The 16,800-nt window shown below is 46.6% G+C and overlaps 1 protein-coding gene across 1 annotated transcript in view; it reads right to left on the reverse strand.

The window, feature by feature from the left end:
* The window catches only part of LAPTM4B (lysosomal protein transmembrane 4 beta), a 55,064-nt gene extending 40,015 nt beyond the window's left edge, over positions 1-15,049 (reverse strand). The window contains exon 1 of the mRNA XM_084751294.1: positions 14,743-15,049. Coding sequence (XP_084607420.1) covers positions 14,743-14,841 — 99 coding nt within the window. The 5' untranslated portion in view covers positions 14,842-15,049. The remainder of the gene's footprint in view (positions 1-14,742) is intronic.
* Positions 15,050-16,800: the final 1,751 nt, after the last annotated feature.

Below are 16,800 nucleotides of genomic sequence, written 5' to 3' on the forward strand. Positions count from 1 at the left end.
TGAGAGAGGGTAAAAAAACAAATCCAACCTTTAGCAGAAGGACGGAAGCCTGTGACCCAGCATGCAGCAAGAAGCTGCAGTGATGGGGAGGTGGAACTGGTCAGCACCTTCAGACAAGCAACGAGCCAACCTGTCTCACCCTGGCTTGTGAGGCTGCGAGACATGGGAGCCCATGGGGTCAGCCTGACCGCTGTGGAGGCAGAAGAGCTAATGGAACTTCCAATGCCAACGCTGGGGGCGGGGGCAGAGGAAGAAAGTTCTCTGGAAAGTTCTCTAGAGTTCAAAGCTGGTCTACTACACAGCCAGTTCCAAGTCAGCTAAGGCAATTTGTTGCCGTATTGAGCAATTTATTGCCTCAAAAAAAATTTTAAAAACTGATGGAAGGAAAGGAAAAATATTTTTTTTTTTGTTTTTTGGGGTTTGTTTGCTTTGAGACAGGGTTCTGGACTCGCTTTGTAGACCAGGCTGGCCTTGATCTCAGAGATCTGCCTGCCTCTGCTTCCCAACATGCTGGGATTAAAGGTGTGCGCCACCACCAGTGAGGTATGACGGCACATGTCTGTAATCCCAGTACTTGGGAAGTGGAGGCAGGAGGATCAGGAATCCAAGGCTGCATAGCAAGTCTGAAAACCGCCTGGGCTATCTTAGAATAAGTAATTTCCAGAAAGCACAGGCTAGTAACTGAAAAGCCCAAGTGGTGGGAACAGGCTCCCTTGCTACAGGTTATCAGTAAGAGAGCTCCTGGGGTTTCTAATAAGTATCACGCCTGCTGTGTGCTCACCCAACTAGATGCTAAGACTAAAATTGCCACCTGCCTTGGTCATGGGAGAGAAATCACATAGAAACTGGACTGGATGAAGCCATGGAGGCTCCTGGGATAGGACTGTCATCAAATGGTCTTACTCAGGTGTGGACCCTGATGCAGTAGAGGCAGGGCTCTACAGGAGTCCTGTCTGGACCCGATGCCTGTGCCAGCCACAGAAGAAACTTCCCGTGTCTGGAGGGTCATAGGGCCTCACACAGAAACCCCTGACACTGTCCTAATTGGACATGGTGCCCATCAACTATTTTTAAATAACTTATGATGTACAAAGATCAGGGCTGCTTTCAGCCTTGTCAGAAGCTTCTTTTTGCAGTGGTCTTCTGCATCATCCTCCCAAGGCCCCAAGGAGAGAAAAGAACATAAAAGCCAGAGGAAGACGGGAGCAGTGTGGTCCAGGAGAGATGCCTAATGCACTCTTTTAAAAATACTGCCTTTTTTATTTTTAAATCGGTTATGTATGTAGATCTGGTGCTGTGGAGGCCAGAGGCATTGGGTTCCCCAGCGCTGGAGTACAGGTCAGGTCGTTGTGAGTGGGCACTGAACTAGGGTCCTCTGTAAAAGCAGCATCCCCATGTACTCTTGCCATCTCTCCAGCCCAGCTATTGCAAGTCAACACGCTGTGGTGAAGGGAAGTGTTCATGAGACCCTACCCCTTCCTGAAGAGTTACAGGCAGCTTATGGTAGGTGGGAAAGAAGGACATTTTCTTTAGTGGTATAGCTACTGGGAAGGTGTCTGTTTTCCTGTAAAGAAACTATATTCCTGGAAACAACCTAATGAAACTCATGATGAGTGTCCCTGTGCTCTCCAACCCCCCTCACACACACACACCCTTCGCTAATTTTTTTGTCTCTTCAGCTTTTTGGGCTTTCCCCCTGGGTTTACTAGCCCACTCCTATTCCCATAGTGCTTTTCTTACATTAATTATTTTTGAGACAGGGTCTCACTATATTGCCTTGGCTGGCCTGGAACTCAGTATATAGTTCAGGCTGGCTCAGCTCAGAGATCCTGTCTCTGCCTCCTGAGAGCTGGGAATAAAGGCCTGCAGGACCATATCTATACTACTTTCCCTTTTTAAAACCAACTGCCTCTACCTCTGTTACTAAACATTTGTCCTTGGTGCAATACTGCCTGAGTCTGGGAGCAGATGCCCTCTGAGCTCAGACCCAAAGCCTGCAAAACTGAGTGTCTTTTCTTTTCCCTCTCTTTTCTGAATATCAGCCAAGTCTCAGCATGCTTACCCTGACACTCAGGGCTTTCTCAGCTCTCTGACCTTCCTCCTGACAACTGTGCTATTATCTTTCTCTCAAAGCTACCAGCCCTACTGTGTGGGCACACCACAAATGTGTGGAGATCAGAGACTGGAGCTGGGGATCTTCCTCGGTGCTCTCCATCTTGCTTCCTAGGATTTCTCTTTCTTTTAAGTATGTGTATATGTGCATTTAGGTACGTGCACATGGGTCCAAAGGTACCCGAAAATGCCAGAAGGCATAGCATCCCTGGAGCTGGAGTTCCCTGGCTATGTTCAACATGGTGTTGAGACATAAACTCAACTCCCCTTCCGAAAGCTGCTGAACCGACTCTCCAGCTCCCACTTAAAACTGGGGGTGGAGGACAGCAAGGTGGCTCGTGGATGAAGTGCCTGCAGCCAGGCCTGACAACCCACGCTCTATCCCCAGAACCCACAGGGTAGGAGAACCAACCTCTGCCGGTTCTTCACTCCAATAATACCTGCCACTCTCCCTAGTGGCTTGGTCATAGTTCAGTTTGACTATTAAGATACAAATCAGAAGTGTGAAGAGAAGTCTTGCCTTGGTCTGGGCCCAGGGTGAAGGCAGACTCTGCATGCTACTCGACTGAGGCTTTGTCTCTACAGACCGATAAACATCTGTGATAAGACTCAGAGGAGCCACTTCGGCCCAGGATTAAGTCAGTGGCCAGCAACTGCGGCTGGGCTATTGCATTGCAATATGACCGCCGATGGGAGGAGGGAACCGACAGGAAGATGGGAGGATTCCTGAATGAGGGCTCGTAGTTCAGTGCTCACTCAGGTGGTGAGGCTGCTTCTGTCAGAAAGACAGATCTGCAAGACTCCTGATAATTACCCTAGCGGAATTGCCCCACGGCACTCATATCCAGAAGGCAGAAGGTTTCATTCTCTTTCTCTTTAATCTCCTTTCCTCCTATTTAGGGTAGTTGGGTTTAAAGGGAGGTACTTTCCTTAAATAAATTCATAATAAAGCAGAATTGTTAAGGAATCAAAGCCAACACAGAAGTCTATATAGCTAGTGTGGAACCTCCACATGGTCCTAAAACACTGGAGTTGCTGTCCTCCAGGTCAGTGGTAAGGCAGCAGCACCACACCTCTGACTGGGGAGTTCCTTGACTTTAAGGGACCTCGTCAGGCCAAACTAGGGTTCGTGACAGACAGACAGACAGACAGATATATATAAAAGACAAGGTTTCTCTGTGTGGCCTTGGCTGTCCTGGACTCGCTTTGATCTGCCTGTGTCTGCCTCCCAAGTACTGGGATTAGCACCACCACCTGGCTAAAGATATTTTAATATAAATTAAAGCTCAAATGTTAAGAAAGATGCTCAAGAAGACAAGACCTAAGAATATGAGCGGGCTTCTCAAAGGAAAAATAGGGTGCTCCTAACTGGGGTAAGCCGTTAATCATCTTACCAATCATCGCACTGTGTGGCTCTCGGGTTACATCTCAAAATGCTGCTTGGAAACCTCTATTCTCCCCCTTTCTCTTTGATTACTGGGGATGTCCTGGATGTAATTACAGTCTGATAAGGGCTTAAACTAGGAGCCACCAGCATTGTACAAGGAGATGCATATACAGCACGTTCTTTTTTTTTTTTTAAGATTTTGTTATTTATTATTATGTATACAGTGCTCTGCCTGCACACCTGCAGGCCAGAAGAGGGCACCAGATCACATTATAGATGGTCATGAGCCACCATGTGGTTGCTGGGAATTGAACTCAGGACCTCTGGAAGAGCAGACGGTGCTCTTAACCACTGAGCCATCTCTCCAGCCCCAGCACATTCTTATCAACTGAGCTTCTCCAAGACTAGAGAACTATAGGTTTGATGCTGAAATTCCTGCTTCTCTCCGGGCAAGAGGCTTTTCCTCTTTTCAAGTCTTGCAGATTCCCCCTTCCCTCACTCTCCACCCCTCAGCTGGCCAGAACCACATATGGCAGTGAGCATCTCCAAACACACACGAGATAGAGATAAAGGAAGGGTCGGCAGGTTAGGATGCTGGTCCAGCCATGCAGCTCTGGACCGCTGGCCTCCAGAAGAATCTGAGGGCAGCAGGTTCACCTACACCAGGCAGAGGGTGAAAGGAGAGTGGTAGGGGAGACTCCACAAAAGCAAACAGGCCTGGGGCAGCTCTGAGCCTCCTTGACCTTTTGACCAAGCACAGGAACAAGCCAGACCACCCAAAGCGTGAGAGAAACAAAATGGAGCCCTTAACAAAGGCCACACAGGAGGCAGACTTTTGCTCTCCTGGGATGGAGAATTTTAGTCCTGGGAATTTGTGAACTCGTTTGTAAATTAGACTCAGCAGGCTGCCCTGATGAAGAGCAGTTTCAAGAGCTGAAACCAGCATTATAGTTAATGTCCTCTAAAAGGAAAGGCGTGCGTGGGCTGGCTGAGGGCAGGGGAATTCATCTGGGCGACGGCTCTATTCCACTGCACTGGTAAGTGCTGTGCTGGTTTCATATTGCAGGGGTTCACCGAGGGTGAAATCTGGCATTCAATTTCAGGGCACAGATAAGAAGCTATCCCCAGAAAGGCTGAGAGCGAGCACTAGTGCAAGGCTAATTGTGATGGAGTCCATCTGGCATGGCCTAATTTTAAATGGGGACCTGTGTGGGGAGCCCTACCAGAAATACTGTGCTGGAAATGAAAATGGCTCACACCAAGAGACCTGACTCCCAGCTCTGGCAGAGGCCTACAATGAAAGCTACACATGCTGTTTGCTGGTTTTATTTTGTCTTTTTCTATAAACTATAACATCACCAAGGGCAAGACGGAGTGAGAATGTTTTCCTTCCCTGTTTTGGCCCAAACTGCAAATAAATTCATTCTCTGTATTTTTATTTGTTTTGTTTTTGTTTTTGTTTTTGTTTTGTTCTGAGAGACAGGCATTCTCTATATTTTTAAATATTAATTTTAGTGCACATGTGGCGAGGGGAGAACAATGCCTTTAATCTCAGAACTCAGGAGGCAGAGGCAGGCAGATCTTAGTGAGTTCAAGGCCAGCCTAATCTACAAAGTTCCGAGATAGCCAAGGTTACACAGAGAAATTCAAAAAAACCTAAATAGAAATTTGTTAACTTTAGTTAATTTTAAATGTAAAAGCATTTTGCCTGGTACCCATGGAGACCAGAAGAGGGTGCCACATCCTCTGGAACTGGAGTTAGAGTTGTGAGCCATTGTGTGGGTGCTGGGAATGGAAGCTGAGCCCTTTGGGAGAGCCGCCAGTCTTTTAACTGTTACTTTATGAAGGTGAGCAACTTGGAGGATGGAAGCAGGAGACCATCTCTTAAAGGACAGTACTGGTGGGCCGGCTAATGGGAGACCAACAGATCGCTTATGCACCTCCCTTTGGCTATCAAACAGGGAGCCCCAAACAATGTACATCTGCTGAGAAATGTCATGTTGGGTGAGGGTGGGGAAAAGCTGAAGCCTGGCACCAGACAGATGAGGTACTTACCTAGCACAAGAGATCTGAGTTCTGACATCTTGTAAGACCACCTTTCAGGGCAGACTACAGGCAAAAGGTCAATGCCAGGCAGGGCCACACCTCATCAAGGCTACATAGCTACATCACTCTCTACTTAAAGCTAAGCATCATGTCAGTATCCCAAACACCCTGCCTTTCTTTGTTTGTCCCTCTTCCTGATGTAGACATGTTGAAGGGACTCTAGCCGACCGGAGAATGGCAAACATGGCTCTGGCAGGCCTTATCCTGTCCCCCTTTACTAAAAACCCCCTTACTAAAAACCACTAGATCACATTCCTAAAGCTAGCCACTAAGGTCCACTTTCTCCTCTGGAGGCTGACTACCAAAGTAAGTCCAGCAATCAAAGTCCCCTTTAGCTGCTCTCATATACCTAATCCAAACAAACCAACTCTTCCTAACACGGGGGTGTAGGTGGGGAGTGGGGTGAGGGTGGGAGGGTGAGGGTGTTCCCCTTTATAAACTGCCATTTGCCTATGGGCGCTGTCTTTCTCCAGCCTATGCAAAGGCAGTCTTTTGTCCCTCTCCCTATTTATTTCCTCTTCTTCCTCGATCTATATCCTGTCTTTGTCTCTTATCCCCTGTCCTTTTGTCCCTCTCGAGCTGAGAACTTGGGTCTTGGAGCGTCTTATCCACACACTGAATAAATAAATCCCTTCTCTACTTCCTCTTTAATTGGTGGTCAAGCCTGGTGTATTAGGACTACCAGCACCCAGGATTTGATCCTAACAGCTTGGCCTTGTCAGTAAGGACCTAAAGCCATGCCTTATAGTGGAGGGAGGCTCCTTCCCTTCCCACCCAAAGCACCTCCATTTTCCCCAGCACCAGGCCTTCCGCTGAGAGCATCACAGACACTGGCTCCTTGCCACAGGCCATTGCTTCACCACACCTGCACCACAGAACCCACGAGCCATGTCATCCTGCCCTGCCAAAAGTCTTAAAACGTCAACTGTACTTTTATTAACAATTTAAACCTGTATTCACACTAAATCAAGATCTACAGCAAGCCATTGCTCGGAACCAATTCCTATATGATGCCCAAGAGACCACGTTAAAAATCAAGCAGAGTCCCTGGCGCTGAAGCTCAGTTCACCCAACCGAGGTGGGGCTGGCTGCTTGGGTGACATTCTGAGCAAACGGGGAGGTAACAGCAAATCCCCACAGCCAGGCTTCAACCGGCATAATAATAGCTTCCTCCACCTTAATCTGTAGACAAAAAGTAACCTGATGCTGACTGGTTATTTTCCTGTTGTTCCATCTCCCAGTCCCAGCCTACAAGGGGAGTTAACTCCAAAATGACCTTTTTGGAATTATTTTTGCTTTCTGCAGGTTTTCTATGAAACCCCTGCAACACTCCATTTTACAGAATGAAGCGCTGTCTGGCTCTGTGATCAAAACCAAGGTCAGTTGGGGTTTGTTCAGCAGAAGGCACTTATTTGTCAAGCCTGCCCACCTGAGTGGGATGAGAATGACGCCCCAATGATGTCATATTCCGCATGCACCCCACGACACACACACACACACACACACACACACACACACACAAAATAAGTAAGCATTTTTTTTAATCTATAAACAGGGCAGGAGGTGTTTTCATGGTTCAGAGCACAGGCTGCTCTTTGAGAGGACACGGGTTCAATTCTCAGCATCCACATGGTGGCTTACAACCTGCAGCTCCGTGGGCTCCACAACCTCTTCTGGCCTCTACAAGCACTGAACACACAAGGGCACAGACACACATGCAGGCAAAACAAAAAAAGGAACTTTTCAAAAACTAATGAAATTAGAATGCATAAACAAGATGGTTTAATTGTTTTGTTACTGTGAACATTTCTTTGACCTGTCCATTCTCTCTGATGGAGACAGCATCCTGGAAAGGGCCAACTGCAAAGAGCAATGTTAACACTAGAAGTTGCCCTTCAGCATTTATATTTTACTTAGAAAATAAACCTTAAAGTTGTTTGGTTGTTTGTTTGTTTTTTTAATACGTTTAACTGGAATTGGAATTGCATACAGATGGCTGTCAACCACCTTGTGGATACTGGGACCCAAACCCAGATCCCCTACAAATGCTCTTAACAGCTGAGCCATCCATCTCTCCAGCCTCCTCTCTAGCTCTTCCTAAGTTGTTTTCTGTTTGATTTGGTTTTGGTTTTGAGACGGGGTTTCTCTGTGAAGTCTTTGGTTGTCCTGGACTCACGTTGTAGACCAGGCTGGCCTCGAACTCACAGAGATCCACCTCTCTCTGAGTGCCAGAATTACAGGCATGTGCCACCGCTCCCCTGCCCCCACCCCCACTTCTCAAATTCTCTCTTTTTTTTTTTTTAAGATTTATTTATTATGTATACAGGGTTCTGCCTGCTGGCCAGAAGAGGGCACAAGATCTCATTAAAGATGGTTGACAGCCACCATGTGGTTTCTGGGAATTGAACTCAGGACCTCTAGAAGAGCTCCTAACCTCTGAGCCATCTCTCTAGCCTCTTCTCCTCAAATTCTTAAGGAGGACCATCACGAAATCTTTGCTTAATTTGTATTTCCTTCAAATAAAATCAGTTCAAATAGAATTAGTTCAAGCAACAGGAGGTAGGGTGGATCTCTGTGAGTTCGAGGCCAGGCTGGTCTACAGAATGAGTTCTAGGACAGACAGGGCTACACAGAGAAATCTTGGTGTGGGGTGCGTGGGGGTGGGGGTGGGGAGTTCATAGCTCTTCAGCAATTTCTAGAGCTCAGGCTCCTGAAAGACAAGGAAGCCTGCAGACTGTGAGTGAAGCTGCTAGGGCTCAGGGGTCCCTCACTCCCCAGCATCACCACTTTATGAACAATAAAATGGGTCTGCATACCTGTAATTTAAGCATGTGGAAGGCAGAAGCAGAATCAGGACTTCCAGGCCAGCCTGAGGTACAGGACACCTGCCTCAAAAATCTGCTGCTGAGGACACGCCACAGCAGCTAAAAGAACCTGCTGCTCCTTCAGAAGACTGAAGTCCAATCCCCAGCACCCATGCACATATAACCGCACGCACACACGCACGCACACACGCACGCACACACACACACACACACACACACGCGCACGCACGCACGCACGCACGCACAGGGGAAGAAGAGAGGTGGATGGAAGTGAGAATTCTGGCCTCTTCCTCCTACACGATGAGATTGAGAGTTGAAAAAACAATCTCACTATGTACCTAGCAATCCTCCTGTCTCGGCCTCTGTTAGAATTACAGGGGTGTGCCACCATGTGGAATAAAGTTAAACATAACATACTTTGCAATGTTAAACCCGATATTCTGTTATATATGCTCAAAAGGGTCACAGAAACTCGATACTAGTAAACAGCTTTGATGGCAACCTTGTATTTTTGTCCAACTTGTCTTTAAAATATCCTTATGAGGGCTGGAGAAATGGCTCAGCAGCGAAGGGCACTGGCTGCTCTTGTAGAGGACCTGGGTCCAATTACCAGCGCCCACATGGTGGCTCACAGCCTCCTATAGTGCAGTTGCAGGAGACCAGACCCTTCTAGCCTCTGCAGGCAGACACTCATGTGATCAGACATGCATGCACATTAAGCATGCAAAAACCTTTTTTTCCTAAACGTTCTAATGGAAAACTACTCATAATAGGGAATCTATAAACACACACAGAGTTAGATAAAGCTGTGCCTTAAATATCATTCAACAACTCACCAACAATAAAAACACCCTATATACATACTTATATACATACTGTCATCCGCGTTCATAACTCTTCAATGGTTCCCTTACTAACTAGAAAATAAAACCCCGGGCTCCTCAGCATACTATTTCAATCTTCTACAGAGAAGACCCTAGACAATAAATAAGAACTTTACAGTGGCAGGAGTTAGGCCATGTACTTACTGCCCTGGACTTACTGGCAGTCGGATAATGACAGCTGGCAAGAAACTATTAATCTTCCCCTACTCAGACCTAGCCAAGGGACAGGACATTCTCCACAGTCGCGTGGAGAGCGGGGACTGACTCCAACATGAACTCTGGTGCCCCATATTTGATGACTTCCCCTTGGTGGGGAGGCCTGGTGGCACTCAGAGAAAGAATAGGAAGGCTACCAAGATGAGACTTGATAGGCTGTGACCAACATTATGGTAGGGGAGGAGGTCCCTTTCTGTCACAGACCTAGGGGAGGGGAATAGGGTGTAATAGGAAGAGAGGGAGGAACCGGAGGAGACAAGCAAGGGGATAAAAAATTAGATGTAATCTGAATAAATTAATTTTTTAAATTTATTTTTTAAAAAAGAAACTATTAATCTTAAATGAACACACTGCTACCTATCAAGCCTGACTCCATTGCTTTTACAAAACATGGTAGCTGGGTGTAGCCATGCCTTTTTGATCCCACCACTCAGGAGGAAGAGACAGGTGATCTCTGAGTTAGAAGCCAGACTGATTTACAGTGCAAGTTCCAGGACAGCCAGGGCTACACAGAGAAGCCCTGCCTCAAAATAAACAAAATAGTATATAAATAAAGTGAAATAAAGATAAAAGTAAAGCACGTGGGTAGCAGAGGTAGGCAGATCTCTTGAGTTTGAGGCCACCCTGGTCTACAAAGCGAGTCCAGGACAGCCAGGACTACAAGGGAAACCTTGTCTTGAAAAAACAAAAATTTAAAAAAAAAAAAAAAAGCAGAAGAGGGACCTGACAGCCCATTAAAGCAGTTTCACTGGCCAGGTGTGATGGTGCAGGCCTCTAATCCTATCACTCAGGAAGCAGAGGCAGGTGGATCACTGTGAGTTTGAGACCAACCTGGTCCAGGACAGCCAAGGTGGTCTCAAAAACAAAAACAAAAACAAAAACAAAAAACGAAAAAAGCAGTTTCACTGTCCTAGGAGCAGACAAAAAGAATGCAGTAGGCTTGAAACATAGGTTGCCCAGGCCTTCAAAGTGAAGTACACAGTTAATTTGAACCAGGTGGCAAAAGCCACTAAGTCCAACTATTCTGACCTTTCACAGCCTATAAGCGATACACCGTCAACTGTTAGGATTCTGCTTCAGTCGGCCTGTGATGTCATTGCCTACCTATGATGTCACAGGGGCGTGGCCCAGCCCAGGGCTATACAAAAGAACAAACCCTCCCTCCCTCCTCCTTCCTGTCTCTCTCTTCTCTTTCTGGGGTACCCCTCCCCCCTTTCCTTCTCTCCCCATGCTCATTTTATAAACATTAAATAATCTAATATCTGGCACTTGGTATTATCTTATCATTTTCTTATACTAAACATAAAACCGGGGCTGGAGAGATGGCTCAGAGGTTAAGAGCACTGTCTGTTCTTGCAAAGGTCCTGAGTCCAATTTCCAGCAACCACATGGTGGCTCACAACCATCTATAACGTGATCTGGGACCTCTTGTGGTGTGCAGGCACACATGCAGGCAGAGTACTGTATAAATAATAAATAAATCTTAAAAAAAAAAAAAAAAAAGCCAGGCATCAGGCGCACACCTTTGATTACTCGGAAGGCAGAGACAGGTGGATCACTTGGAGTTCAAGGCCAGCCTGGTCTACAAAGTAAGTCTAAGACAGCCAAGGCTACAACAGAGAATCTCTGTCTTCAAAAACAAAAATAAAAAATAAAACAAAAACAAAACACACACATACACAAAACAAACACAAAACCAACTACCCTATGAATATAATCTAGATGAAAAAAGTACAACTTGCAACTGTCAAGGCCATTTGTACTTAAAAGTATATCCAGCCAGGCGTGGTGGCACACGCTTTTAATCCCAGCACTCCTGAGGCAGAGGGGGGTGGATCGCTGTGAGTTCAAGGCCAGCCTAGTCTACAAAGTGAGTCTAGGACAGCCAAGGCTAACACAGAGAAACCCTGTCTCGAAAAACCAAAAATAAATAAATAAAAATAAAAATAAAAGTATATCCAGGCTGACTCAGCAGCGCAGAGCACGTTCTGCTCTTTCTCACACTGGACGGGCGCAGAGTTCTCAGCACCCTCACTGAGTGCAGTTCACAGCAGCCTCGGGGGTTCCAACACCCCTCTGTCCCCCAGGGGCACCTGCACACGTGGCACAGATACTTACTCATAAATAAAAAAGGACGATCTGGAAGACAAGAGGTGAAGGGATGCTAACTATTTAAGACAGATCACTCATCGGGTTACAGCAGTAACGTGAGAGCTAATCAGAGCACAAGTAAGAGAAACGGTGTTTCTGTGTAAGAATCAGACAGAAAAATCAACAGGACACGGAGCTGTAATAAAAGAGATTTAAGTGTCAGAAATAGGTGGGATTGGCACAATGGCTCTGCGGTTAAGAGCACTTGCTGCTTTTAGAGAAAACTAGGGCTGAGCTCCCAGGGCCCACCACAGGTCACAACTATCCAGTGTCAGGGGACCTGTAACAGAACAAAACAGGTAGAACCAACAACTCTGGAAAACTGGCTAGCACTGAGTAAGTCAAACATGCTCCACCCAATGATCAGCCCTTCCACTAAGAGATGCTTATCCAGGAGAAATGCAAATGCATGTCTAAAAGAAAATCGTGCTCAAGAATGGTCAGGGCAGCTGAATATACACATGCACACACACACAGATATGTATGTATGTATGTATGTATGTATGTATGTATGTATTTGTTCAGAGCATATATATATTATATAATATAATACTATATTATATTATAACATATAATAAAGCAGCTCAATCTCTGGCAAATGGACAAGATGTGGTGTACTCAGACTAAAACCCTACTCAACAGCCAAGCATAAACCATTCATACACTCCAACACCAGGAAGCTAAAAGTTACGCTAAGTGAAAGGAAAGAACTACAGGTGTATACAGTGAGCTGTTGTCTGTGAAGTGGCCCGCTCTCCTCTGGTGACAGACTGAATAGGACCAGAAGAAAAAGGCAGACTTGCTAGGATTTCAGAACCTTCTCTGGGATGAGTTAGCTAGACGGGCATACACAGTTGTCAACCACCGAATCCCACAGCATAGTGGGATCTATAAATAGTGAATAGTGATCTAATAAAGAGAAAACTAATAGCTGAATCAATGTTTTGCTCCTGAAAACCTGAGGACAGTCCAGGCAAAAACAGGTTTTAAAGGCTACCTACCACTAGAGCTCTTAGCCTCCGTTTCCGCCCCTTAAACAGGAATGAGAATTAAGTTCACCAGGAATATTTAAATTTAATTCACCTAGCACAGCACGCAGCACCTGGTTAGTAAACAGCAGAGCTAAGAAACAGCAATCGAAAATTCCGCAGTAGCCGGCGGGGTGGTGGTGGCGCACGCCTTTAACTCCAGCACTTGGGAGGCAGAGGCAGGCAGAGCGCTGTGAATTGGAGGCTAGCCTGGTCTACAAAGGCAATCCAGGACAGCGAAGGCTACACAGAGAAACCCTGTCTCAAAAAAAAAAAAAATCCGCGGCAAAGATTTACTTTATTTGACTCAGTCTACAGTAAACTCTCTTTTGAACACTCATCCACTTCTTTCCAGAAAACTGAGAGGTAGTAGAGAGCCGAGGGAAGGGAGGTTAAAGCAAGGAGGCACCTTGTTTTTCCTCAGGCCTTAGACACCAACCGGCTTAGCCTTTTAAAATGGAAATCAAGGTTTTAGATAATCAAATTATATCTAAAGCAATAGAACAGGTTTTCAATAGTCTAGTGAAATAAAAAAGATTTTTGTATAAGCAAGGTTTCGACCTAACGTTGGTTTCCTGTCTACTTGGAAGCTATCTTGCAAAAGGCTGAACCCCAAACCCATAGACCCCACAAAAGGCAGGCTCCTACAGGAGCCAAGGGGTGCGGAGAAGTCTGCTTTTATCACACCAACACAGCCTGGCTGGATGACTGCCAACAACGGCTCAGGCAGATTTCTCTCTCCTGTAGATCATGTAGTGCATACATCTGCCTAATGCAATGCCCTAGATTTTTACAAATTACGTCCACTGAAGAAGCCCTTGCAAGCCTGCAAATTTGAACACTTCCAAGGAGGACTTCTGTAGACAACTAGAGACCACGGGTTAAAACACCACTTGGGGATGTTTGCTACACTCCAACTATGATTTTAAATTTCTGTAAATTCCCTAGCTTTGAGAAGTCAGGGTTGAACCAATACACTAATGTTCAATCTGCGTTCACACTGCATAGCCCGAACCCACATACACCAACGATCTGTTGGAAAGCTTTCAAGGCTAAAAATTTCTATTATGGACCCAACTAAAGCAAACTTGTGACTATAAATAGCACAGTAACATCACATGGGAGGGAATGCATTGTTTAAAATGGCACAAAGCAGTTTACAATTCGATAATGTATAATTTTTTAAACTATAAAATATTAAATATGAGCCAACAACAACAAAGAAGGCAACTCGTGCTGAGGGAGCTAAGAATGCGTCTCTCCAAAGTTTTATATGCCACTTTAACTAGCACTTTTTAAGACATTTCTTTGTCTCGCAGCGTTATTCACTACCACGTAGCTCAGATCTAACTGCTAAAAACGAGCTCACAAATCCAAAATGCAGAGGAATCCGACTCAGGGTTGGTGCAATCCAGCACTGCCAACCACCAAGTAAGGGCAGCGCCCCAGGGCAAGAACCCATCAGGCTCCCTCGATGCCCAAGAGAATTACTGTTTGTTTTCTACACAAATGAGACCTTAATTAAAAGCGCCAACCTGAAGGCCATTTTTTAAAAACTGCATTTGCCCGCCGTGCCCGTTTAAAGGGATCACCTGTCCACGGGCAGGCACCTGAGTGGGTGTAAGATGATTTCTCCAGGCCAACAGGAATGCAGTCACACTAGGGTGCCTTCCTGGTGTAAGGGCTTTAATGTGGCACTTGCGGGAAAACCCACTCTCAAGGAGCCGCAAGAACTTCCCAACCGTTTCTGCTGGGACCGGTTCTCACGAGGGCGAACGCTCTGCAGCCGCGGTGCCGCACCGGGGTGGACAAGCCAGGCCCGCACGCGCAGGGCCCTCGTGCCCGCTCCCCGCCCCGCCCCTGCAGCCCGGCTCTCCCCGAGAATTAACTTTCTAATAATACAACTTTAGGCGGATAATCGCGGGCGGCCCTCAGGCCGAAGCCGACCTGGGAGCGACTTAGCTGCGCAGGGTGAGCGGCGCGCGTGGGGCCCCCGGGACCCCCTCGCCCCTCGCCCCCCTCGCCTTGCTCACCAGGTTCCAGACGCCCAGCAGGATGGTGCCGGTGCGGACATGGCAGCACAGGCAGCAGCTGTGGGAGTAGAACCGCGTCCAGGGCGCGACCATCTTCATCGCTCCGGAGCTCGCACAAGTTTGCGAGAGCGTCGTCCACTTCGTCCCGGGCTCTCCTGGCCCGGTCGGCTGCTCGTGCCCGTCTCCTCCGCCGCTCCGACGCCCGGCCCGCGGCTCCGCACTGCCCGGAGAGCTTGGAGTGGTGGCTGCACCGGGACACGAAGCTCCGAGACCTCGGGGACGCGAGGGGGAGGGGCGGGGAGGGCAGGCCGTGGGCCACGTGACCAGCTCGGGTTCGTGACGTCACCGCCGGCTCCAGCCAGCTGCTGGCGCTCGGATCGCTGCGCAAACAAATGGATAGTTGCTGGACCCTCAGGGAGGCTCCAGAGTTTTCCTCCGGAAGTGGGTGCCCCTTTGCTCGGGATTCAGAGTCATTCCAGCTGTGTTTGCCTCGCTCCTAGCTTGCAGACAATCCGCGGGTGTTTGTATTAGGACCGTAGTTATCTTGCTAACTGGAGGAAGGAAACTGCATGGTATGATTCCAGTCAACTGCGGTACTTTGAACCACTGCGGAACCCGCTGAGAGCTATTTGCCTCGGCTTCCCAGCTCAATTACTTTGGTGGCAATCTTTTCCCAGAAAATAGGATGTGCGTCAAGGGCATCCTTACTGTGCTTCGGTAGCATTTTTAATAATGACTGAGGCTCTAAAATAATCAAATCATCATCAAACCAATTACTGCCAGGAGGTCTTTTCAAGACACAAGATACAGCGTTGAGAAAGCCCAGAGGACTACGAGGGGGGGCGGGGAAGAGAGGGCCCTTCCAGCTGCAGCTGGTGTTTTGTCTTGAGGACTCGCATCCAAGGTTTAGCTCTGACTTCCACCCTGATAGCTAAGAATTTCGGATAAATTAGATTAGAATTCTGTGTGAAAGTTGGTTTGTTGTTTTGTTTTGGTTTTTTTTTTTTCCCATTTGGAAGTTTTATTTTCAGGTTTGAAACAAGATATAAAATGGGTTCAATTTAAAGTTAAGTACATGTCAAATAAGATGACCAATGACGCTAGGTGAGCCTGCCTCACTGCAAGATTGGTTAGTTTCACGAAGACATACACCTACCACATTTTTGTGTAGTTTAAACTTGGTTTCTGTCCCCAGATATACCACGGACCTTGAACAGAGACAAAACATAATATTGTGGGAGGAATTGGGAAATCTCAGTATTTATTTCTTTTCTTTCTAACGTTAGAGATAGTTTTCTCTTTGGGATCCTGTACTGTGGGCTAGGGCTTTTCCTCTCATGCCGAGAGGCTCTGAGTTCCATCCTTGGGGTTGCAGAAAAAATAGAAAAACTTGGTGTATAATTATGTCCACAGCCACTAGACAAGCACTGGTGCTCAAAAGGGTATGGAAATATAGGACGAGGAATACTGCACTGAAAGACGCTGAAAAATTCACACTCCTAGAAAATTACTATAGTTACCTCCCTTTCCTTTTCTCACTAGAACTTGAGATTTATTATGTAAATGACACATTGATTCAAGTGAATTTTATTTTTTTTAAATAAAATTTTTTTATTAATTTATTCTTGTTACATCTCAATGGTTAGCCCATCCCTTGTATCCTCCCATTCCTCCCTCCCTCCCATTTTCCCCTTATTCCCCTCCCCTATGACTGTGACTAAGGGGGACCTCATCCCCCTGTATGTGCTCATAGGGTATCAAGTCTCTTCTTGGTATCAAGTGAATTTTATATTTCAGAAAATTTACTATTGAAGATATGAAGTCACAGTTGCCAAATTGCTAATTGCTATAGTTTGTTTTGGTTTTTGGGGGGTTTTGTTTTGTTTTGGTTGTTTTGTTTTTGTTTTGTTTTTTGAGGCAGGGTTTCTCTGTATAACCTTGGCTGTCTTGGACTCTCTTTGTACACCAGGCTGGTGTCGAACTCACCGAGATGTGCCTGCCCCTTTCTCCCCACCTCTTCTGCCTTACCCCACCCTCCCACCCCCGAGTGCTGGGATC

Source organism: Acomys minous (genome assembly GCF_964271855.1).
Source record: "Acomys minous genome assembly, chromosome: 12".
Classification (NCBI taxonomy): Eukaryota; Metazoa; Chordata; class Mammalia; order Rodentia; family Muridae; genus Acomys; species Acomys minous.